General features: G+C 46.9%; 3 protein-coding genes across 11 annotated transcripts in view; 2 read left to right on the plus strand and 1 right to left on the minus strand.

The window, feature by feature from the left end:
- Znf385c (zinc finger protein 385C) overlaps positions 1–8,870 on the plus strand; it is a 34,868-nt gene extending 25,998 nt beyond the window's left edge. Inside the window, exons 3-9 of the mRNA XM_076869766.2 lie at positions 1,309–1,457; positions 3,527–3,637; positions 5,234–5,399; positions 6,615–6,893; positions 7,503–7,699; positions 7,971–8,081; positions 8,583–8,870. Coding sequence (XP_076725881.1) covers positions 1,309–1,457; positions 3,527–3,637; positions 5,234–5,399; positions 6,615–6,893; positions 7,503–7,699; positions 7,971–8,081; positions 8,583–8,819 — 1,250 coding nt within the window. The 3' untranslated portion in view covers positions 8,820–8,870. The remainder of the gene's footprint in view (positions 1–1,308; positions 1,458–3,526; positions 3,638–5,233; positions 5,400–6,614; positions 6,894–7,502; positions 7,700–7,970; positions 8,082–8,582) is intronic.
- A 978-nt stretch (positions 8,871–9,848) lies between these two features.
- On the minus strand, positions 9,849–13,508 carry Nkiras2 (NFKB inhibitor interacting Ras like 2). 5 transcript variants are annotated; one of them, XM_076869771.2, is made up of 4 exons: positions 13,431–13,508; positions 12,806–12,913; positions 12,185–12,426; positions 9,849–11,579 (listed from the first exon to the last, which is right to left on the minus strand). In XM_076869771.2, the coding sequence occupies exons 2-4, from the start codon at positions 12,897–12,899 to the stop codon at positions 11,340–11,342; spliced, it is 576 nt and encodes a 191-aa protein (XP_076725886.1). In that variant the 5' UTR covers positions 12,900–12,913; positions 13,431–13,508; the 3' UTR covers positions 9,849–11,339. The 5 variants fall into 5 exon arrangements, with proteins under 5 accessions (XP_076725886.1, XP_076725883.1, XP_076725884.1 ...); XM_076869768.2 differs by having other exon boundaries at positions 13,404–13,489; XM_076869769.2 differs by having other exon boundaries at positions 12,806–12,932; positions 13,404–13,482.
- Positions 13,509–17,995: 4,487 nt separating this feature from the next.
- Dnajc7 (DnaJ heat shock protein family (Hsp40) member C7) overlaps positions 17,996–24,375 on the plus strand; it is a 34,825-nt gene continuing 28,445 nt past the window's right edge. The window contains exons 1-2 of one of the 5 annotated variants that reach the window (XM_076871005.1): positions 18,060–18,119; positions 22,783–22,923. In XM_076871005.1, coding sequence (XP_076727120.1) covers positions 22,895–22,923 — 29 coding nt within the window. In that variant the 5' untranslated portion in view covers positions 18,060–18,119; positions 22,783–22,894. Of the gene's footprint in view, positions 18,120–18,887; positions 18,907–22,782; positions 22,924–24,375 lie in introns of those variants that run through there. The other 4 variants (XM_076871003.1, XM_076871004.2, XM_076871007.2 and 1 more) reach the window with 4 other exon arrangements.

Here is a 24,375-nt window from a genome sequence, read left to right on the forward strand (position 1 = left end):
TCAACAGTATTTCTTCTTTTCAGGTAAGACAGGAGAGCAGATGACTGTGCTTACTTTTTGGGGTGCTGGGGATGGAACTCAGGTCCTCATGCACACTAGGCAGTTGCTCTACTATTGAACTACCCCCCAAGCACCGTGTTTGTTTTTACAGATTTTTTTAAAAATTAAAAACTTTTTTTTTTTTTTTTTTTTTTTGAGATGGAGGTTTTTGCCATGTCGTTCAGGTTGGCTTCAGTCTCACTAGACCATGTTCTTTTTTGACACACAGCACAGCATACTCTGCATGTGCTCATGGTTCAAGGGCACAATGGATCATGGAGATTGTGGTGTCCTTTCTCCCCTCCCTGCCAGTAGGCTGCCTGAGGGCCTTTCTGTATATGACCATGTATATACTCATACAAATCTACAAATGTGAAATAAATCTATTCTCTCATAGTGTTAACACATAAAAATCAAAAGGACTTCTTTTGGTTTTGCAATGACAGGGTCTAAAAAAGTCCCAAATGGACTGGATTTCTTTCTTTTATAATCCTGCCCCCACTCCCCTGGACTGGATTTATTTCTAATTTACTTAAAATCTGGTTGTTCAAATTCCTAGCTCTCTTTTGCCCTTGCCTCAGACCTTTAAGACCAAAGATTGCAGACTGTGGTGCTGCTGTACCTGCTGCCCCTAAGGGCTGGCCTCTGGCCTGACCCAGGATGCTTAGGGTTTTTATTTTACTTTTTGCCTCCGGGAAATGTTGTTGGGGGCCTCACCAGGGCTGAGGAGCACATCCCTTAGACTTATGGATTTTTCATTCCCTTTTGTCAGCCCTTCCTGTGAATGGTATGGGATATGGATAGAGGGAGGAGACAGCTAGAGAGTGAGAGGGAAGGGGCTGACCTTTTCCCAAGCCCCCTGAATTTGGGCTTCATTTGCAATAAAGTGGAAACCCAGCACATTTTGCAGTCTTCATGGTGGTATGTATGTCAGGGGCCAGCCCTATCTCTTCTGTCCCCTGCCTTGACTGACCTCCCCTGGGGAGTGCATTTGGACCATTATGCTGCTTCTGTCTATGAGTGTGGGAGGGTCATCCTTCTAGGCTGGGAACCTTCAGCTGTGGACTTCCTGCCTCTGCTCGCCCACCTGTGAGAGCCCACCAATAGGGCCTATGATTTCTGTCTGCTTGGCTGATGCTACTTTGTGAAGAAACAGGAGTTTCTGCCCTGGCTCCACACCTAAGACCATCGGTCTTTTGTTCTGGCTACAGAGGTAGGAAAGAGCCCTGTGGTTCCCCATTTCAGACCCTGCCCTTCTTCCTCCTGCAGCAGGCCCAGCCTCCAGTGCCCCCAGCCCCCTGCTGGCCTCCTTGCCCCTGCCCACTCGGCCTCTGCAGCCCCCGCTGGACTTCAAGCACTTGCTCGCCTTCCACTTCAATGGCACCGCCCCGCTCAGTCTCTTCCCCAACTTCAGCACGGTACGGGTTGGGTTGGTGGGTGGGTGCGTGCAGCCAGGTAGGGAGGTGGGCCGGGAGAGTGGCTCAGAGGCCAGCCTCAGCATCTGGGTCTAACCAGGAGCCCATTTTCCTGCAACATCCCCCACAGTGGCTAGGAGCCCCCTGAATAGGGACCCCTGGGCTCAGTTGAGGTTAGGGAACAAGATGGTGTCACCCCTATCTTGCCATCACTACTGCCCAGAGATGGTAGGTCTCCCTTGAGTTTTTGGTGCAGTGCCTGTGGATAAGCCACGTGTCTCTGTGAGTCAGTGTGCTTTTCTATTGTAGTTTGTGTCTTTGTAGATCTTTGTGTGTTGTGTGTGGATGGAGTTTGTATGTTGGTGTCCTGTGTGTGAGCAACTCTTTGTGCCTGGGTAATTGTGATTAATGTGTATGTCTGCGTATCTGAACGGTTCTAATTCCATCTCAGTCACCCTTAGGAGCCTCCTTCCTCCTGCTCTCCAGGGTGATGAGATCCTAAGGAGTCAAGGACTTTTGGAGACAGGCCTCTGAACCAGACTCCTCACTGTACCTCACTGACTCTTTTTTTTTTTTTTTTTTTTTTTTTTTAATAATGAGGAGTTTTATTCTTGCTGAAGTTCAGGAAAGACAAAGGAGAATTTAAGTTTTTTTTTTTTTTTAAGAGAGAGAGGGAGATAGATAGATAGAGAGAGAGAGAGAGAGAGGGAGGGGAATTTTTTAATATTTATTTTTCAGTTTTTGGCAGACACAACATCTTTTATGTGGCGCTGAGGATCGAACCCAGGCCGCATGCATGCCAGGCGAGCTCACTACCGCTTGAGCCACATCCCCAGCCCCATGCTCATTGACTCTTTTTTTTTTTTTTTTAATTTTTATTAGTTATTGATGGACCTTTATTCATTTATTTGTTTATATTTGGTGCTGAGAATTGAACCCAGTGCCTCACATATGCTAGGCAAGCACTCTACCACTGAGCCACAACCCCAGCCCCTCATTGACTCTTCAGGGTGGGCACAATCATTGTTGTCCTCCTTGCCGAGAGCCCTGTAGGCCATTTCCTCTGAGGTCTCATCCCCACCCAGCTCTCTCAAAGCCTCTGTGCTCTTCCTGTGGGAAGGTTTGGAAAGTTCCTCTTGACAAAACCAGAGAACTTCTGCTTTTGGTCAAATAACTAAGCTCCTGAGAAAAAGAAACATAAAAGTTTGGTTTGGTAGAAGAAAAAAATTATTTAAAATAAGCAAAATAAAGAAAACACCTAAATTAATATTCCAAGGAAATGAGACTGCTCCGGGAACCCTCTGGCCTCCAGTTGTTTCTCTCCCTGGTCACTACCTTCCTGGCCATAGTTTTCAGACTCCTGACAAGCTATCAGAGCCTTAGGCCTAGTTGCAGGTAGAACTGAAAAGACAGAACTAGTCCCTGCTGGCACATGCCTGTAATCCAAGGGTCTCCTGGAGGCTGAGGCAGGAGGAGCCCAAGCTTATGGCCAGCCTGGGCAACTTAGCAAGATCCTGTCTCAAAATAAAAAATAAAAAGGGTTAGGAATGTAGCTCAGTGGTAGAGTGCCCTTGGGTTCAGTCCCCCAAACTGCCAAAAAAAAAAAAAAAAATAGGGCCCCTCTTCCCAGGTCTGAGCATCCAGGCTCCATTAGAGGAGGGGAAATCCCAACAGGAGGATTCTTTGTCCCTTCCCTGCCTCTTCCTGCCCCCAATTCTTCTTTTTATAATTATTTTTTAAAAATTTATATATGACAGCAGAATGCATTATAATTCATATCATACATGTAGAATACAATTTTTCATATCTCTGGTTGTATACAAAGTATATTCACACCAATTCATGTCTTCTAGTTCTCAAAATCATTGGGTTACCCTGGCCATCCCCCTGCCTCCAGAGACCAAAAGTCAGTCAGCCAGGGAAGAGGCTGTCTCTTGTCTATGTCTAACATCCACAGGATAGGAAAGTTCTTCCTAGAGGCTGACTTCTCAGTGGTCTTTAGTTTTCTGCATTTGGTACTGTCCTTCCTGAATCAACCCCAGGGTTACTGTGCCCTCCCATCCCCCTCACAGATGGACCCAGTCCAGAAAGCTGTCATCAGCCACACATTTGGGGTCCCCTCCCCTCTGAAGAAGAAGCTCTTCATTTCCTGTAACATCTGTCACCTGAGGTTCAACTCAGCGGTGAGAGGGATTCATGGGAACTCCTGGGAGGGGGCTGGGCAAGGAGGGGGCTGGAGACTGGGTTTCCTTCTGGGGTCCTTCCAGAGCTCAGGGGCTGTGGTCCTTATTTTCCAGCCCTGGTTGCAGAAGAGACAGTTCTGATACTTCAACTGTCCCATCCTCTCCTCTCTCCTGCCTCTTTCCATAACCCTCTTCTGCCTACCTCTAGATAACTGGGATTCCATCCCCCCCCACCCTTTGCCACTTTCCTATGTTCTGGATCCTTCTGCAAGAGAGAAGACTGCCCTTACCCACTCTGGGTCCCAGGGGCTCCCCTGTAAGCTCATGGTCTGGAGCTGAGGTGTTAAAGCACCTCAGAGTTTATAGAATGTGTTCATGCCCATCATCTTGATGGGCTCTAATGATACAGCTGTGAAAGAAATAGAGGCACTATTATCATCCACACTTTTCAGATGAGGAAACTGAGCCTAGAGAGGTTAAGTGACTTGCCTGAGGCCATGCAGCTGGTAAATAGCAAAGCTGGGATTTGAACCCAGGCCTAGCCGACCCCAAGGCTGCATACTTTCTACATAACCTACCCCTGGGGAGAGCAGGGGCCTCATTCTGGCCTCCTCAGAAAGGTTTACCTCCTGTCCAGGCAATGCTGGGGTTTAGGTTGGATGTCAGAACTGCTGTCATGCAAGAGTCCGTGGGGCGCTGAGAAGGCCTCTTTCTCACCTTTGAGGGAGGTGGGCTGGGAGCAATAAGCAGGGATCCCTGGCTGAAGCAGAAGACACTGACAGCCCAGATTTGAGGGTCCCTCCAGTCTATCAGGTCATATGAGGCCTGCCAAGAGATGGACAGAGAACTTGCTCTGAGGGAGGGACAATGTCTTCCTCACACTACTCCCTGGCACAGTGTCTGACAAAGAGCAAATGATCAGCAAATGCTCAGCAGCCATTTGGTGAAAACATGAACAAAGGAGTGAATGTTTCAGGGCACATGGCCCCCACATATGATGACTACCCTGTTGTTTTCATATGTGCATCTAGAAACTTTTTGGGGTGCTGGTGTTCAAACCCAGAGCCTCGTGCATGGTATGATGCACATTTCCCCGCTTTTTAAAAAAAATTGAGACAGGGTCTCACTAATTGCCCATGCTGACCTCCAACTGTCGATCCTCTTACCTCAGTCTCCTTAGTGGCTTGGATTACAGGTGTGTATCATCACATCTAGCTGTCATCTATAAACTTGATAATGAACATTTACTGAGCAGCAACTGTATGTACTAGGCCCTGTGAGGTTGGCTTTATCATCACAAAGTTTATGGGTGAGGAGACTCAGGTTCAGAGAGACAATGTGACTTGCTCAAAGATGAACAGCTCTTAGGTGGTTGAGTCAGAATTTGAAGGTAGAGGCCACTTGCCTTGGAGCTCCTGTGTGAAAAACATTCTGTAAACATCAGGGCCATCTATGTGCTGTGATGTAATGACAAGAGTGCACTTCGTGTGACCTGAACCCTGCATCCCTTTGAGGTGTCCCTCTTCTCAGCTTCAGTCATGGGTGGGGCATGTGGACCAGGCAAGGAATTATGACCCCAGGCCCTCCCTTCTCCAGAACCAGGCTGAAGCACATTATAAAGGCCACAAGCATGCCAGAAAACTCAAGGCTGTTGAAGCTGCTAAGAGCAAGCAGAGGCCACAAAGCCTGACACAGGATGCCGTGGTGGTGTCCACAACCCCGACTCTGGCCAGTGGAGCACCTGGAGATCTACAGAACAAAGGTCAGTCCTGAACTCTTCTCTTCCTGCCCTAAATCCAGATCTAGCTTCTGACCAGAGTTTCAGAGATTTCTGCGGCTTATTATCTCTCTTGTATTGGAGTATTCCGTACACAGAGTCTAAGGTACATGGGCTGCAGCCTGGTGAACTTCCCATCTGAGCATACTTAGCTCAGGAAACATGTGACCAGATCCCCAGGAGCCTGCCTTAGGCCCCCTCCTAGTCACCATCTTTCTGTATTAGTTCCAGGGCCACTGTAACAAATGACTACAAATTGGGTGGCTGAAAATAGTAGCAATTTATTTTCCCACATCTCTAGAGGTCAGAAGTCCAAAATTCAGGTGTTGGTTCCTTTACACAGGCTCAGAGGGAGAACTGTTCTCTCTTCTGTTTGTTGCTGGCAGTCCTTGGCCCCTAGACTCATCACTCCAGTCTCCAGTCTCTGCATGTCTTTACATCATGTTGCCTCCCATGTCTCTGTGTCTTCTCACGTGATCTTCTTATAAGGTCACCAGTCATTGGATAAGTCCCGCCCTAATCCATCATGACCTCATCTTAACTAATTATATCTGCAAAGACTATTTTCAAATAAGACCATACAGATATGAATTTTTTGGGGAAACTGTCCAATCAGCTATACTCTGGAGTAACTCTGATCTTGGCTTTTCTCATCATAAATTAGTTTCATCTGGTTTGGGTGGATCATACCAGTACACAGGTTTCTGTGTCTGACTTGCTTTTGTTCATCTCATGAACATTCACCAACATTCATCATGTCTATAAGGTGTTGTGTATAGGTGTATTTTCTTTTTCTTCATTACATAGTATTCCACTGCATGAATATATCACAATCCTTCTGTTTGATGGACACCTGGATAGTTTCCAGTTTTATGCTATTATGAATAGTGCTCAATGAACATTCTAGCACATCTTTCTGGTGACTTCTGTTTAACATTAGCAAATCAATATTGAGTATCAGGGTTGTGCGGCTTCTTAAGACCACTCTGTTCAACTTTCTGATTTCAGATGGGGAAACTGAGGCCCAGGTCTGGCTAGTGAATTGGTGGTAGAGTGGGGTCTGGAATTCAGTGCTGGTCATCTCTGCACCAGGAACCCTTCCACCCTACCCTACCATCTTCATTGTTAGTGCTAAGAATTGTGGGCTGGAGAATCATCTTGGATCTCTACTCTCACCCATGCCTCCCTTCTCCCCAGCAGTTCCTGCAGGCCCTCCACTTCAGCAGCCGTTGACCCCGGACCCTCCATCCAGGGAACCAGCCCCCTCAGACCTTTTGGATGCTGCCTCTTCTTCTTCTTCCTCCTCCTGCCCACCCTGCTCCCCAGAGCCTGGCAGAGAGGCACCAGGGCCTGAGCCGGTGGCAGCAGCTGTGGGAAGTGGAGTGAGTGGGGAAGGCAGGAGCGAAAAGGGGCGCCTCTACTGTCCCACATGTAAGGTGACAGTGAACTCGACCTCCCAGCTTCAAGCTCACAACACAGGTCAGTGCCCCCAAGGAGCTGGAGTTGGGGGAGGCTGGAAGGCTGAGCCTCACCAGGTGTGGGCAGGCTTGAGCTCCTGGGCACTTTCTTCCAGCTCCGGGTGACAAAAGTACTGTGCTCAGCTGTTACTGGGCAGGCATTTCTGGGTCCTCCTGCTAATCCCTGGGGAGGGAGAACTGGGAAGAGAAGTCTGAGGCAGCAAGAATTGAAGGTCACAATCTCTGAAGTTACTCCAGACTCCAGAAGACAGGAGGCACCTCCTCCCATTTCCTCCATCTCTCCTTAGAACAGATCAGGAGGGAAATGAAGATATTGTGTCTATCTATAACTAAAAGTAAATAAATATTAAAAAAAAAAAAAGATCAGGAGGGGTTGGGATCAGAGCAGAAGGGAACCTGACCAGTTGCCCACAAAGCTTTCTTTAGGGGTGCCTGGCACGAAGCCAGAGACACCAAGAGGTGAAGTCTAGGAGGCTGGAGGACAAAGTGTGTGCTGAGTAGCCTGGAGGCTTCAAGGGACAGCCCAGCTAACCTGGTTTGGAGGGGGTCCCTGTGGTCCTTGAGACCCCCTGTGGTACTGACAGACTGTCTTCTTTCTTATTTCCTCCAGGAGCCAAGCACCGGTGGATGGTGGAAGGTCAACGAGGGACCCCCCGAAAGGGCCGGGGCCGCCCAGTATCCCGGGGAGGGGCTGGACACAAGGCCAAGAGAGTGACAGGGGGTCAGGGTGGCCGGCAGGGCCCCAACCCCCCTTTCCACTGTGCTCTCTGTCAGCTCCAGGTCAATTCAGAGACCCAGCTCAAGCAGGTGAGAGAAAGGAGTCCTTGATTGGGGTGGAGCTGGTGAGAGGGTGGGCAAGCAAGGCAGGAGGGCACCCGCAGGGAGGGCTAAGGAGCTAGGTGGGCTCCTTGACACCAAGCCTGTCTCGCTCCCAGGGCCACCATGGTGAGTTCCCAGTACCTGTGTATTCAAAGTGTGGTTGCGGGTAGTGGAAGGTCAGGCAGTCGAAGGTAATGGAGTAGTTTTGGGTTCCTTGGGCTTCCTTATTTTGTTCACAGTCTTTGCATCTGTCCACTAGCACATGAGCAGCAGGAGGCATAAAGACCGCTTGGCTGGGAAGCCCCCAAAGCCCTCCAGCCAGCACAGCAAGCTGCAGAAGCACGCAGCGCTGGCTGTGAGTATCCTCAAGGTATCTGTCTCCAGGCAACAGAGCTGGGACCTGGGTCAGGAGGGAGAGAGTGGGTGGAAGGGAGGGCCAGCTGGGGGGCTTGGTGGTATGGCAGGAAGGAGGCCACCTCGCTCTGAGGCTGTCTGAGCAGGGGGAGAGCTAGGGTTGGGCTTTGGCCATTCAGGGATCTGCCCACAGGAATTTCCGGGGAGGTGGGCTGGGATTGTAATCTTTGGAGCAAGAGTGAGGGGTGGGCGTGCATCTCCTAGAGACCATCTCTACCCCATCCCCCACAGCCTCCTCCCTTCTCCCATCCTGGGGTTGTCCTCCCTCTGGGCAGGAAGACAGGTGGTGGAGAAAGCCCTTTGGAATGACTATTTGGGAGTGGGAAGGGAGGAGGATTTAGATTTGGAACTCTAAAAAGCACGCTCCATGAGGCAAAAAGCCTGAAAAATGGGGCCCAGACAGGGGGGTGAGCTCTTTGGGGGTCAGAGGCCCGTCACTCCTCTCGTTTCTTTGTAGTCTAAACTGGCCTTGCAGAAGCAACTCACCAAGACGCTGGCAGCCCGCTTCCTGCCCAGCCCACTGCCCACTGCTGCCGCTGCCATCTGTACCCTGCCAGGACCCCTGGCCCTCCGGCCTGCCCCCACAGCAGCCGCTACCCTCTTCCCAGCTCCCATCCTGGGCCCAGCTCTGTTTCGCACTCCAGCAGGAGCCATCCGCCCTGCCACGGGACCCATTGTCTTTGCCCCCTATTAGCCCTACTGAGGAGGCCAAGGCTGATTCCCAAATAGCCACTTACTGTCTCCCCCAAGACACCTCGGTTTCCTGCATCCCACAGGACTGCCTTTTACAACTTGGGGGAGGGGGGTCCTGCTCAGTCTAGGAAGAACTGGGCTAGTTAAGGGCAGCTACCTTTGCTCCATCTGAACTGGGATTCACCAGTTGTCCGTCCAGCCCTCACCCTCCTTTTCAGGTCCTTCCGAGGCTAGTCCTAGGCTCACCTGCATTTCCCAGCCTGATAAATCCCAAAGATCTATGCAGAACCCCAGCCTCGTGGTGCTGTCATTTCCCCGAGACCTACACCCACATGGCCAGGCTCTGGACATCTGAACTCCCATAAGCAGCCTCACCTGGCCTGCGGACAAGTCTCTGACCTCTACCCCATGCTCTGGAGAAATCACTGGAAATAGGAATGGAGTCTCAAGCTGGAGAGTTCAAGGCTTTCATGACAAGGTGACCCTGGGATGTGGTGGAGAACCACAGAGGAGAAAGAACTCCAAATACTCTGGATCAAGCAGTGCTAGGGTGGAGTAGAGCCAGGACAGGCCCACCTGCTTTCAGATGAGGCTAGGATACGAGTAGTCAAGGTGGTATTGTGTCCAGACTCAAGTGAGCCATCCCATACAGCTTTCCGTTCTGACTTCTGGACCCCAGCTCTGGGGGACACTGGGTTCCCCTTGGACTATGGATTCAGCTAACACCAAATCTACCCCCACCCCCAGGGCTCCGACATGAATAGTTCCCCACCCCAGACTGGTCCTCAGCACTAAGTTCAGCTTTCCTTCTTCCCAAGCACCCCTCCCACTGTAAAGCTGAATGCTGGAATGTAGTCTGATACTCTCACAGACCCACTTCTGGGCTGCCATCAGTGTCAAATCCTATCCACCCAAGCCCAGCACTGTCCCCTCATCCCACAATATGGGACTTTGCCAGTGTCCACCTGTATCTTTTTTTTGAAAGGTATTTCCAATGGAAGAACAAGAAAAAAAGGGGAGGGGATGAAACTTTTTGATAATAGCAATTGTGGTTTTATTGTGTCCAACATATCAATAAATGAACTTTGAGCCTGAGCCTGTAGACGCCCTCTCCTTGCTCAACCCTAGACATCTGCCCCTGCTTACCTCTCCCATTCTGGGGAGAAGGGGCATGTACTGGAGATCACCTGGCTAGTGTCTCACCTGTTAGGTGTACACACCAGAAGCATGAAGAGGGCACTGGATGGTTGGAGGTTTTAAGCTCACTTGATAGCACATCTGCGTGAGTAGCTACCCTTCCGAGCCCCAACGGAAGACCTGGGAGCTCCTAGGAAGCTGCTAGTGATTTGCCTGGTTCTGTTCAGACATCTGAGGTAAGAAGGGCTAGAGAAGCACCTTGTCCGGCCTTCACCATGGCAGCAAGCATATAAATATAGGTGATATAAATAGTTCAGCTACTAGCTGAAAACAACCAGAGGAAGGGATGAAGACCAGCCCTCAAGGGCAGGTGGATAGATTGGGCACTGAGTGGCCACTCTGGCAACTGAGAGTGGAGAGTGTACTCCTGCCCCCTGGTGGTTGGAGGAAGAGACGTGTCCAGCCTCCAGGGCTGGCAGGCATAGCACCTTGAAGAAGCAAGGGGGCCAGTCACAGGTGGCTGAAGCCTCTGGCTTTAGAAAGTCATCCAGCTGGAAAGGATGTAGATCGTCTAAGCAACTCTTATCACTTACAGATGAGAAAATCAACACCTAGAGGGGAATGATGTTGCTGGGTCATAACTTGCTGCTTAGCCCAGTCATCTCTCCATTCAACCTCAACCAAAGAGGCCCATCTGCTCTCCAAACAGGAAGAGGAAGTGAAACAATTGGGAGCAGGGGAATAATTCATACAGAAAATGATACTCCTAGGTGACTAGCCTCTTCCAGCCAAGGATAGGCCAGGAAAAAGGTTAGGTGAGGGATGGAGCTTCTCCTAATGCTAATACAAGTAAGCACATGTACGCCATGCATACAATACCTGGATACCCATTCTCAAAGTCCAGGATAGTGCCTTAAGAGTGATAGAGAGAGAGAGAGAGAGAGAGCGAGAGAGAGAGAGAGAGAGAGAGAGAGAGAGAGAGTGTGTGTGTGTGTGTGTTACTGGCAGGAAGCTCAGGAAGTTGGGACCCTATAATAGGACCCAAATCCTAAATTGGGCACTTTCAGTATGATAGCTCTATTTCCTGTCCAGGGCAGATAGAAGGGATGCTGACCCACAACTCTAGGCAACAGTGGAGAAAAATCTGACGTAAGGAGGGAGAGTATGGGAAGAGGGCACTAATCAAAATTATCTGCATTTCTTAAGAGTTCAGAGAGAAAAGTGGTATGGGCCTGAGATAGCCCAGATGCCTAGGCTAGTGGGGTGCTCCCTCTACTGACTGGGAAGGACAGATTGCCTACATACCCGCCTTACACTTAGCCTATCCTCTAGAGTTCCATAAGCTGGAACAGGGTTGGGAGGGTGAAGAAGGAATGGTAGCTCTTTAGCCATCCAAGGAGCCACTGCCCTTGTTCTTGCGGCTAAGGGGGAAGGCAGACTTGCTCTGGGGCTGGGTCATTTTGCTGGCCAGGTAGACAAAGGGTTCCAGGAGGGAGCGGCGGTCAGCCACTGATACCTCCCACAGCTTCACCTTCTCTGACTTGGCCCAATGTTGAGCCACATCTGGGTCTACACGCCGCTGTTCCTGTAGGTCACACTTGTTGCCCAGGACCACAATGGTGACCTGGAAAGAGAGAAAGAACAGAAGCCTGTGGGTATACACTAGATCAGGTGCAGTTGTTGGGCTGTCAGTTTCTGGAGAAACAATTGGTGAGAAGCATTCCCAGGCCTACAGCTTAGAGGAAGGTTTTGGAGAATTAAAGTAAGAGCATGAGCTGGGGATGTGGCTCAAGCGGCAGCGCGCTCGCCTGGCATGCGTGCGGCCCAGGTTCGATCCTCAGCACCACATATAGACAAAGATGTTGTGTCCGCCAAATACTAAAAAATAAATATTAAAATTCTCTCTCTCTCTCCCAATCTCTCACTCTCTCTCACTCTTTCTTAAAAAAAAAAATAAAAAATAAAATAAAATAAAGTAAGAGCATGAAATTACCAGGAAGATTAGCTGGAGCTTCATGATTTAGGTCAGGGATTCCTTAGACAGAAGTTTCTTTGGTTGTCTCAATATATGGCCACCCCTGGAGGTAACACCCTTCAGTGACTTTCTAGCTCATAACCTACCTCTTGGCAAATGAGTGAAAAATGGAGCCACGACAGGCCTCCTAAAGCCAGTCCAGGGCCCATCCTCTCCCACCACTGGGGTTTCCAACAGAAGCCTGGGCCACACACCTCCTTCTTATCCTTAGATTTGTCAATCTCCTTCTTGAGTAGCTCCACACGCTGAAAGGACTCTCGGCTATCTGTGCTGTAGACCAGGACGTAGCCATCCGTGCAGGAGAAGCAGTGCCGGGGCAGCTCAGCCCCATCTCGAAGCCCCCGGGTGTCATAGAAACGCACCTGCTCCCGCACTCCCCGATCTGTCTCAATAGAGCCTACGTAGATATCTTCCTGGGTTTCAATCATCTCAGAACCTGGGATAAAATGAGAAGATCTGATGGGAAGGGAGATGGGAAATGTGAGTGATGATGACATCCTGACAGGCTGACCAGACAGGGAGAGAAAGTAATGTGGGAACTAAGGAGAGTCTGGCAAGACTGGAATGATTTGGGGGAACAGACATGTGTATCATACTAAGCAAAGTGTGACATAGGAGTTTTTCCTTCCTATAGTGGATATTGGGATTCTTCCCTCCAGATTTATTCAATGTTGTAGAACTAGGAATTATGATGTTAGTTTTTACCCTTCAGAATGCAAAAACCATTGGAGCAGCTTTTAGCCTTTGCGTGTTTTAATCAAATCCTCTTATTTTTCAACATCTTCCACCATTACCTAAGCCCCATCAACACTCACCCACTACATGGTTCCCATACAGGAGCTGTTCTAGGATTGAAGTTTTACCCACGGATGCCTGACCACACACGACCACCTTGCAGCTCTTCCCCATGCTTAACCTTCCGCCTAGAGGAACAGAAGCACCCTGGGTGAGGTGAGGAAAGAGAGGTTCAAAACAGGGCAGACCTCCCAATAACCAAAAACCCAAGTTTGGAACTGAATGCAAAGCTTCTGGGATTCAGGACAGCCCTTACTCAGAAGACCTAGACTCAGACACCCTTTCTCCGAAGAGGCCCCAGAAGGAAACTTCCAAACACTGAATTCCCCAGGAGTTCCAAAGATTGCCCAGAGAGCAGAGATCCAGGGACTACTCCCTTAGAGGGTCCCAAACAAACCTCTCCAGAGGAAGCTACTGACATAAACACCTTCCCACACAACGAGTCCTGCAATTAAGGGATACCCAAGAGAGACTGCCAGAGGGGTCTGTCTCCGCCAGAGATTTCCCCAGGTAGGAAGGCTTGCAAAGGTTAAATGAGGCAGAGATAGATCCCCTAAGGCGGCCGAAGGGCAGAGGACTTTATCCACGCAGGACGAACCCCGCCTCCCAGCTCCGTACCTCCTAGGGCTCCCGCAGAACCCCTACCCGGCCCCTCCCAGCTGGCAGAAAACAGGGCAGCCGCAGCACCGCCACAGACTTCCCTCTTCCGCGGGTGGAAGTAGATTTCGAGGGCTCCGCCCCCGTCCTCCAGCTTCCCCCGCAAGACGAGTTCCGGCGGAGGAGAGCTGGGCGCCGGCCGCACAGCGACCCCAGCGGCCGGCGGGGGAATCCCAGAGAGGACTTGGCCTTGTAGTGCGGGGGGCGTTCAAGGCTCTAGGCTCCTGAAGGTAGACTGCCTGTGCTCAAATGCTCTTTCTAAAGGCTGACATAGTATAGTAACGCAGCGTTTACTCCATCATTTAATCGTCTGATGGTTTCTTTTTTCCTTTACGGTCAAGCGTTTTAACACTGGACCACATCCCCAGCCTTCATCAAATGTTTTCTGAGCACCTTCTAGGGGAGCTAGACCTCCAAACCAACAATTACAGTACATTATGGTGAGTACTGTTACAAAGGTTCCATGGAGGGCCCTAAAAAAGGGACATTTAACTTGGGGGCAGCAACATCAAGCAGAAATTCCAGGAAGAGGTTATGTCTGTGTAGAGGTTTGAAAGGCTTAGGGGGAAAGGGTATCCTAGTGATACTGCCAGTTATAGGTGGAGTTCTGCTCCCTCACATATTGAACTTTGAACATTAGAGAAGCAAGCTGAGGCAAGCATATAAATCAGGGTTTATTTAAAAAGGGGTAACAGAAGGTCTGGGGCTATGGCTCAGTGGTAGTGCACTTGCCTGGCATGTGTGAGGCACTGGGTTCAATTCTCAGCACCACATATAAATAAATAAATAAAGGTCAATCAACAACTTTATATATACACACACACATACACACACACATATGGTAACAGAGCTGGGCACGGTGCCACATGCCTGTAATCCCAGCAACTTGGGAGGCTGAGGCAGGAGGATCATGAGTTCAAAGCCAGCTCAGCAATGTTGTGGCACTAAGCAACTCAGTGAGACCATATCTGTAAATTTAAAAAGGGGGGGGGGGGCTGGGGATGTGGTTCAGTGTTGAGTACCCCTGAGTTCAGTCCCCTGTACCAAAAAAACAAAACAAAACAGGGGTAACAGACTTCTCCTAGGAGGGAGAAGGTATCCCAAGAAGGGAGGCATTCTGCCCTTTTTATATGTCCCAGACTTCCTTTGTTCTCCTGCTCTCTTCCTCTTATCTTTCTCCTTCCGGGTATGTGATGACTAAGCCCAGGAATGCTTGGTGGGGTAGCCAAAAGGTGGGAAACAGATGGGCTGAAGGGGGAAGGGCAGGGTGGAGCAGCCAAGGACACATTAATTAACAATCTTATAGCTCCCTGGGATAAGTTACTTTAGCAACAAGTTGGGGCAGGGGCAGGGGCAGGGGCAGATTCTTGATAAGGGTGGAGGAAGGGTTCTGAAGGAATTAACATTCAATCCTTCAGGGGACAGTCTCCAATTTTCCAGAATCACTCAAAATTGGCCTCTTGATCTGACCTGACTCGATTTACCTATCTATACTGACTGCCTGTCTAATTCTGGCTTCACTAGGGGGAGAAAATATTGCCAAGAGTCATGGCATTTTCTGGAACTACAAGCATTTGGGTTCAATATTGATGGTAGAAAGCAGCCATATAACCAAAAGTCTGTGTGGCAGGCTGTCGAAATGGGCAAAAGGTGTGACTTTTGCAGTCCAGGGGGAGAAATAAAGAATGTCCACGCACTTGTGCCCTAGTCAATGCTTTATTCACTCAACACACAATACAATTTCACTCTATAGGTTCTTAATCAAGAAAACGACAACCCTTAATGTTAGACACTGCAACAACATAATCAATTCACAGCAAACCATTCTAGATTAATTCTAAGCACTGCAAACAATTATGACAGGCTAATGACAGACATTCCCTCTGTGTGTCAGATCAAAAGTCTCAAGCCTTAGGCTTTAAGTCCAGCAGATGCACACTCACTCAGACCGGAGTGATTAGGTCAGGAACCAAGGCAGGCTTCTCCTGAGATGGAGCTGATGGCTGATTGAGGAGAGGGTCATAGGGAGAAGTTGTGGCTGTCACCAGGGTCAAGATGTGGCTATAGAGTTTAAGAGTGGTGAGGAAGAGATGCAGAGGATCAGCAACAATAAAAAGTGTTGGGATGCCAGTCCAGGTCCTCTTCAGGCTCTCAGTGTGAGGGCATCAGTGTTGGCTGGCTGAATATCTGTTCATTTGCTCTGTTATTTATACCAAATTTGGAGCTTTTGTCCCCCCTTTTAATCCTTATCAGCTGCCACCATCTCTCAGTGACATCATTTACTCTAGGGTTAAACCATCTGGTGTAGTGGTCCCCACCCTGATCTTTTCACCTTTCTCTCTTTTGGGGTGCTTTTCCCTGGGCAGGCATGAACAGCCTGCCAGAGGCTTCAATCTGAGTTTATCAGGTTGGGGAGAAGTGACTTGTTTGTGCCTGAGGGCCATATTGGTGAGCTCTCCATTAGGCATGCATGGTGAGACTGCAGTTTTCAAATTGGAGTTTTTAAAATGGAGTTGCTTAGGCTCAGACCTTAGGCCATCCTAACATAGGCCAGAGATCAAACTTACAGGAGTGGAAAATCATCGGATAGGTTTCATACCAGTGAAATTTGAACAGTGTTTCCCTTTTAGGTCACTTGTGGAACAGCCAAGACCAGAGAGAGATGAGATCAGGGAACAATTAGGGGACTACTGTAGTCTTCTCTGAGTGAAAAAAAATGACAAGAGTCTGGATTGGAATGGAAAGAGGATATATAGATTTGGAAGATATTTGATGGGAGAATCAACCAATCAAGGAAAGAGGATATATAGATTTGGAAGATATTTGATAGGAGAATCAACCAATCAAGGCTTGGTAGTAAACTTGAAATCAAGAATGAGAAAAAAATGAGGAATTCATGATTTCCTCCATGTTTCCCACTTGGTGGCCAAGTAGTTGATTCCATTCAACAATATAGGGAATTCAGGAAAGAGAATCGAATACAACATTTGTTCTTTCTGTTGTTGAGGGGTGGGGAGAGAATAAGTTCAATAAACATGTTAAGCCTTGGGAATTTGTGAAACATCCCAGACATATCTGGTAGGTACTTGGATATACAGGTCTGGAACTCTGGGGAGAAAAAAAAAAAAAAAAAAAGCCTATGTTGGAGATAGCATGAGTTGAGAATCAGATGAAATTAAAGCTGAGGGAGTAAATGTGTTGGCTCAGATATAGAGAACCGAAGTGGGAAGATGGTCAAATACAGGCTTAAGATTGTGAGCCACTAGCCATCAGGGCAAATGCTCTGTGAGTCTTGTGGCCTCCAAAGAGCACAGAGGAGGTATATAGGAAAGGGCTAAGCTACTGAATCATAGCTGGACAAATGACCTCTCCCATCCAAGCAACTGAGCTTCACCAGTCCTTTTCTACCCGGTGGCCCTGTGGTTTTGGCTCCCTCAGCACTATGATAGCAGAGACGTTGGCACTGTTTACCTTAAGTAAGGAGTTAATTTTTTTTTAAATTTTTATTTTATAATTCTGGGTATCAAATCCGGGGCCTCATGTTTGGTAGGCAAGTGCTCTACCAGTGAGTTACTTCCCCAGCCCTAGATCTTTTTAAAATTCCCATGTCCCCTTACTTTAATTCTCCCTTGCTTTAAATCATAACCTCAAACTCTCCTGATTTAACCGCAGAACGACCCAATTTAATTCAACTCCACAAATATTATTGGTTTAGGTAAGGGAAATACTACAAAGATGATTAAGCTGTGACGTGCCCTCTGTGAATTCCCAATTCATTCTGCATTCAGCCAGACAAGCGTGTTGAACAGAGTTTATGAGAGGTGGGAGTACTGGGGACACTGAGGAGCGGGGACCTCACCCCATGAGTTGCCTTATAAACTCCGGGGCAGGGTCTGGGGCGCCATGTCATGTCAGCCTCCTTAGGCTTAATGCTGAGATGGCACTCCCAAGCGGTTGACATGAAAGCAGCCTCATAAAAGGGTCAGCGTCATTAGGGTGATGAACCAGTTGGTGCTTGGAGATCCAGGGGGGATGAAAGGCGCGGGGTGAAGACGCCCTGCGTTCCCGAGCTTGGTTGGGCAGGGCTTCCAGGGACCCAAGAAAGCTGGGGGAACTGGGCTCAAAGTATCTCTTCTTGTCTTCCCCGGAAAGAAGCTGTGGACACACTCCAAGGTCGGGAAGGTAGTCCTGGGGGCTCTATCCCTACAATCTTGGGTGACCCAGGCCCCACTCAACTCATACTCCCTGAGCCTTTACAGGAGACTCAGAAGGATTGCAAGTTGCTATGGCAACCAGACATTCGGAATACTGAGGAAAGCCTAGGCCTAGAGAGGCAACACCCTGCTTTCCTCCTTTCCTTACCACGGATAAAGTGGCGCCCCCAACGCACAGGAGCCGTCCCTGGGCCCCCGCCCCGGCGCGGAGACCAACGTGGACCTCCAGGGATGGGAGGCCGCTCTGGCCTCAAGCGGTGCCTCTCGTTGGTAGACGGGCCCGAGGGAGCCCCTCTGGGCGCGGCGCCGCTGAGCTGCTCGATGCTCCGGCCGGAAGTGCTCTTCACCGCCTGCCTCCCACCCGGCTCTCTGGTCTCGGCGGTAAGATGGCGGCTGCCGCGGAGTGCGATGTGGTAATGGCGGCGACCGAACCAGAGCTGCTCGATGACGAAGAAGCAAAAAGGTAATCGGATAGCAGGGTCAAGGAGGAGGCGAGCTGCAGCCCTCTGGCTCAGGGAAACCTGCCCTTGCCGTGATGCAGCATGCAGATGTTGAGGCTATGCCCCGCCTTCTGCACCCCCCCCATCTGAAATGAAGTCGGAATGGACCCCCTGAAGGGGCGCTCTCGGGGGTCAGCCTTCCCCTTCTGCTTCCGCCTGTCGGGGGAGCTAAGGCACGGCCAAGTTCTCCAGCGGAGAGGAAGGTCGTCCTTATGGTGGAGGCTGGGTCTCTGAGGGGGAGTCTCAGAGGTCTGTTGTCGGGTGGGGGAGGAGGCGCGGCGTAGATGACGACTTCCTTACATCCCCCGACCCCCGCCTTCTCTTGTTAACTTCTGTGCATTGTTGTCAACACTGTGTGACTCCAAAGCCCTGGCTCTCCTTCTCACCCCCTCCGCCATGATTACACCCCAGCGATCAGCAGCTGGGTAAGAGGTGATTGTGTGTCTCCAGTATTGACCTGGTCGCTCCCTGGTTAACCCCAGAAATTAGAGAGAATAGAGAAAGCAGGCAAAGTGAAGGACGCGTCTCATGCTCTACACGTCAGACTCCTCTTTGCCCTTCCTTCCTGTGTGAGATCCTTATTCCCCCCTGGGCCGTTCTTAAACAGCAAGGAGGAGGGCAGCTGCTGGAGCGCAGTTGGCTGTGCTGGGCAGCCGCAGAGGCTCGAGATTGCCAGTCCGAACTAGCCAAGGGAGTTGCTGAGTGAGTGGTTTTCGAGAACACTCTGGATTCTGGCACCAGCTAAAGCAGGTTATTGGAAGTGGGTTTGGGAACAGAGTTTGAGTAGGTTCTAATACTAAAGTCGAATTGATGAAAAGATTCTGGAAGTTTTAGTCCTTTTCTTTTTTCTTTTTATTTTTTGGTGGTGCTGGTGATTGAACCCAGGGTCTCATGCATGCCAGGGAAGTGCTCTAGCACTAAACCACATCCCTAGCCCCCGGAGTCTTTTCCTTACCAGCTGCTGGTTAATTTTATCCTGTTGTTTTGGATGAACTACAGTACCCTCAGTCTCCTCACACATTTTATATCCTGATACCAAGCCCCCTGTTATGTTTTCAGTCTGGATCATTTGAGGTGGTGATGTTGGTGGTGCAGGAGATCTGAAATCGAGATTCTGAGATTTTTTTTTTTTCTTTTTACTATCCCAAGTTAGGAACATAAGAGATACTCATTAAAGCATAGTGAAAATGTCATTAAGCATCAGCCAGTAACTTTAAGTTCCTGATCTGTTAGGAGCAAAGAGGTCTAACAAAGTATAGTAGATCCTTGAGAGATCTGAGAAAGCAGGATACCAAAGTTTAATCTTACTTTTGAGCTTTCACATTGTTCCAGTGTGTACTTAGGCATCAGCAGCTCATACTTATCTTTGAGGAGTTGCAGAATGGGAAACAAAACTATTCTCAACACAGACAGAACTTTAATTAATTGTGAAGATGTAATATACTTGTATTTGGAAAGAGTTGCTGGTTCTGAGTGCTATAAATAAGGACTTTAGCCAAATATCACTTAAGAAACTGTAAATCTTTGATGTAAGGAGTATCCTCAATTAAAGCTTCACTTCAGGGCCTTGTATCTAAAGCAGATCTTTTTCCTTTAAAAAAAAATTACAGCCTTGGAGAATATTCTGTTATAAAATTAAGGTACATGAACTTGAATATGTATTAAGAAACATAAAACAGGTAATTCTGTAATGTTACCACATCATGCAAAATATAAGACATTTGGTAGCAATACATTGAAATAACAGAGGTTGTTGACTTATTTAACTGCCTTATTTCATGGAATTTAAAATATCATTGATTGTAAAATGCACAACTATTTTATCTACCATTAAGAGAATATAACTGTAAGTTAAGTAATGAGAAAAATGCAGTATCACTTCTGTGCACAAATCAAAAAGAAAATAAGTGAAATTTTATTAATATTTTTAACCAAAAACATCTTTATTTTTTAGTTGCCAAAACCCAAAGTCTTCTTTTTAAAAAATAATCATGATTAACTTAGAAAATTTTATATATATATATATATATATATATATATATATATAAAATAAATCTTCAAAGCATTTTCCTTTAATGGGAAACTTAGTTTTATGTAATCTAAACATTAAAAGGTTAAGGAGACCTATTTTGTTGCCATTAAGAAACAAAATGGAATCTGGCATAAGTCAAGAAAACCCAGTCATGCTTCAGGTCCTTCTCCAGGAACCAGCATTGTTGTGTTATTTCCATTTAGCAAAATCTGATTTACTTTTCCTTCCTCTGCTGTGAATCTCAAACACAGTGATATATTCCAGCACCAGTTTCTGCTAAGAAAGCTCAGACATTCTTATAAGGGTAAACATTAAGACCTGTTAGTATTAAAAAAAAAAAAAAAAAAAAAAAAAGCCTGTTTCTGTATGATTTACACATTCTAAAATTAGAGTAAAGATTTAGAAGTTTTTGGGGGAGGTGGTTTTACATTTTCCATATTCCTGGAATCCTGTGTAGCCGTACTAGAGGACAAGAAGAGGGACATCCCTTACAAATGCCCTTTTACTGTCTGGCTTGGCTAGAATTACTTGGCCATGTTCTTGTCTCTCTTGTTTCAGTCCTACTGGTTCACTTAGGGACATAACAGTTGATGGGTCCCATGGTTGTTTTTGTGAGGACCAGCAAGGGGTACTTTCTTCCTTACATTTTGGCTCCAGTGCATCTTTCTCCTGCTGCTAAATCGTCACATTCCCACAGGGGGCAAGATGAGAGGAGATTTTAAGATACTGTTCCTCATGATTCCAGCATTTTAAGTGACTACATATTTATTCCCTTAGCTTTAGTGTTTCAACAGAGAAAAGGATTTCAGTGTTTTTTGTTGTTGTTGTTGTTTGGTTGGTTTTTCTTTCTTTCTTTTTTTTTTTCTTTGCTTGTCACTCTGATAAAGTTCACTTTTCTCCATGGCAGTCAAGAGGTTAAAGTAAAAAACATAGTAGTTAGCACTACTACCAAAGATCGGGGTTCTTTTTTTTTTTTTTTTATAATAGAAGAAAAGTTTATTTGAGGGCTCACAGTTTTAAAGGTCTCAATCCATAGAGAGCAAGCTTCATTCCTCATGGCTCAAGGTAAGGCAGGGCATCATGGTGGATCAGTATGGAACCAGCTCACATGATGATCAGGAAGCAGAATGGGGGGTGGTTCTATGCATCAATATTGTTTCTCTTTGCCCACCAGAACATAGTTTTTTAGGGTGAAATTGAAAAGGTTTTACATTTGAACTAATGTAAGGCCTTAGAATTTCTTTCTTTCTTTCTTTTGTTTTTTTTAAAGAGAGAGTGAGAGAGTAAAAAAAGAGAGAGAATTTTTTTAATATTTATTTTTTTTTAGTTATCGGCAGTACAACATCTTTGTATGTGGTGCTGAGGATCGAACCCGGGCTGCACACATGCCAGGCTAGCGAGCTACCGCTTGAGCCACATCCCTAGCCCCAAGGCCTTAGAATTTCCTGGGAAGTTGCTGAACCATTTTATCTAATACCTGCCTTAAGTTAAGGCTCTCCAGTCAACTCCTAGGCTTGGAAGCAGCTTGATCTCTGTAGGTTGTCTTTACTATGGTTCGTTGAAGGATTTCAAACTATTCATCCAAGAGAAAACACTTCTGTGTTTGTCTTGATGTGACTGGACAGTGAATTCTAAACAAGGGAGCTGTAGACTTAAGCGCCAGGACCTGTTTCCTTCAGATGATATTCTTCTCTGTTTTCCTGATGGACTCAGGCAAGAACAACTCTTACTAGGTTCTTTCTTCATATTGAGGTGTTGTAAACCCTTTGTGGATTAGGAATGTACCTTTTATTTCTTTATTCATACTGTTGTTGGTGGGAAGAACTGAACTCTGAATCTATATCTCACGTATTGCTGCTGTTGCTATGTTTTACTGCAATTTCTTAGAGCATTTTGGAGTTTGTGGCCTTTGTAACTGGAGAGCTTCTGGGAATACATCTCCCTTTTCTTTCTTACCCTGTTTGACATTCTCAGGAATTTGTTTCCCTAACCTTCTCTTGAAGTTCCAGGGCAGGCAGCAATTTAAACTGGAACAATTTAAGCTGATATGTTAAGGAATTTTCTCATTCTGACATTTCAGAAGCTCACAAGCAGAATAGGATTTATCTTTGACCTGGAACCTAAACCAGTGAGAAACGCTTCATTTTCATTTTGGTACGCTAAGTGTGGATCAGAGATGAAGAGATGGGAGAAATGAGTCATGGTTAAAGAAGGGATAAACCTAGGAATATAGAATCCTGGACACAGCAAATTAATTGAACCCTGATACTACCAAGTGGCAAAATTATTAAATAATCATAACTGGAGCAAAGGTACACTACAGAAGGTCTCTTTTTCTTATTGCTGAAGTTCATGTTCTCATATTAACCAATGTCAAGAAAAGTGAGCAATTAACAAGAAAATGTTGGGTCAAGTGAATGGCAGTTGCTGTAGTGCCAAGTATATTCCCAACTGAACATAATTCTGATTGGCTTAAAGCACAGCCTTACTGTACATTCCAGCCAATTGGGGATTAGTTTAGTCATTGAAGCTAGTGTTTTCAAAGTTTTTTAAAAGCCGAGTACTGGGCACTTGACTTTGCTTTCTTGCTCTAGGACTTTAGAAGACTGGAGGACAATGGTCAGCGACTATCTAGGTGCCTTTTGGCCTGATGCAAAGTCCCTCTGAGAGTCCACTAATGTTTGCTCCCCTTTCTCCAGTGCTGTGATGTGGAAGTTACTTAGAGGTCGTTCCAGGTATTTTTTTAAATTGTGTAAATTTCATTAGTAAGAGCAGGATTCAAAGTGCGGTTATTCCAGTAGGCCATTCGTTTTTATTAGAGTGACAATTTTTTTCTTTCCTCAACGGATAAAAATGGCAGTTCCTATGTTTTATTCCATAATTGGCAGGAGGATGAATGGTTGAGGCTTTTGAGAATGGTAAAGTGAGGAGGAATATATGACTTTCCTGGTCCTACTCTGAGACCTGATATTCTGTTGGCAGGTGACTTTCAGTTTATTGGGGTGGGTGACAGATTATCATATAAGCAGTTAGTCTTCTGCTCAGATTTTAGTATTACTTTTATGGGGAAAGTGAGGGGGCGAGCAGGACTCTCTGTTTTGGGGTTTTGAGTGTTCCTTCTTGGTCAGTTTGCTCTTTTAATCACCTGTTAAACTAAGGACCAAAGAGAACTTTGAAAAGTAGAATACCAGTGAGTAGTCCAGACTTTCCCTCTGGTTGCTATCTCTATACCCCCTTCCCTCCAAAAAAATCAGGAAATAGACTGTTTCATTTCTTGTAAGTGTTTTTTTTTTTTTGTTTAGTTTGTTTGTTTTTAACTTTTTTACTTCAAAATAAAAAGAGTGGGGAATGAAGCTCAGCGTTAGAGCATCCCTGGGTTCAATCTCTAGTACTGGGGGGGAAAAAAACCCTAGTGTAAGTTTAAAACTCACAAATGAGGTACCAATTTCTGCGTGAATATCCTTCTGCCTGCAGTGATGGAATTTCTGACAGGATTGGTTTGGATGGTTGCTTCTTCTCTACTGAATAAGACATAGCTCCCTCAGGCTACCTGGTGTCCTTCCCTGCTTGAGCAGTAGAGAGTGCTCCTGCCTTACATAGACTAATCTGTGACTCTTCTTCGAGCTTCTAGGGCCCTTTCTGGCTTTGTTCCTTCCTCTTGAGGCTTCTCCCTGAATGTCCGGAGAACAATTTAAACTGATATGTTAAGGAATTTTTTTCATATTTGTCTTCTGCTTTCTCTCTTTTGTGCTTTAAAGTGAAAACAAAAGCTGTCCCAAAGGAAATTGGGTAAAGAAAGTTGGATAGCAACTGATTTTACTAACAGGTAGAAGCTGTATAGAGCCCAACCTCTTGTTTTCTCTGAACAGTTAAGAAAAATCCAACATATAGTACTCTGCAAGTTTTCCAATATTTGTGAAATTATAAAGTTACATAGCTTCCACTTATATGAAATTTCACATTTAAGTTAGAATGTTTTAAAAAAGAGAAAGAAAGAAGTGGAATAGCTTGCTTTTGGTAAGATAGAATAAAAGGCTCCTGGGCTCCTTGTACTTACTTTATTATCTCATGAAGGTCATAGAGAGTACAACATGAAACAAGCCCTGTGACATGCCTTTGGGGACAAGAGGTCCCCTGTGGGAAGAAGGAAAGAATTTCTACTCTTGAGACTGGCTAAGATCCCACAA

This window comes from Callospermophilus lateralis, chromosome 11 (assembly GCF_048772815.1).
Source record: "Callospermophilus lateralis isolate mCalLat2 chromosome 11, mCalLat2.hap1, whole genome shotgun sequence".
Lineage (NCBI taxonomy): Eukaryota > Metazoa > Chordata > Mammalia > Rodentia > Sciuridae > Callospermophilus > Callospermophilus lateralis.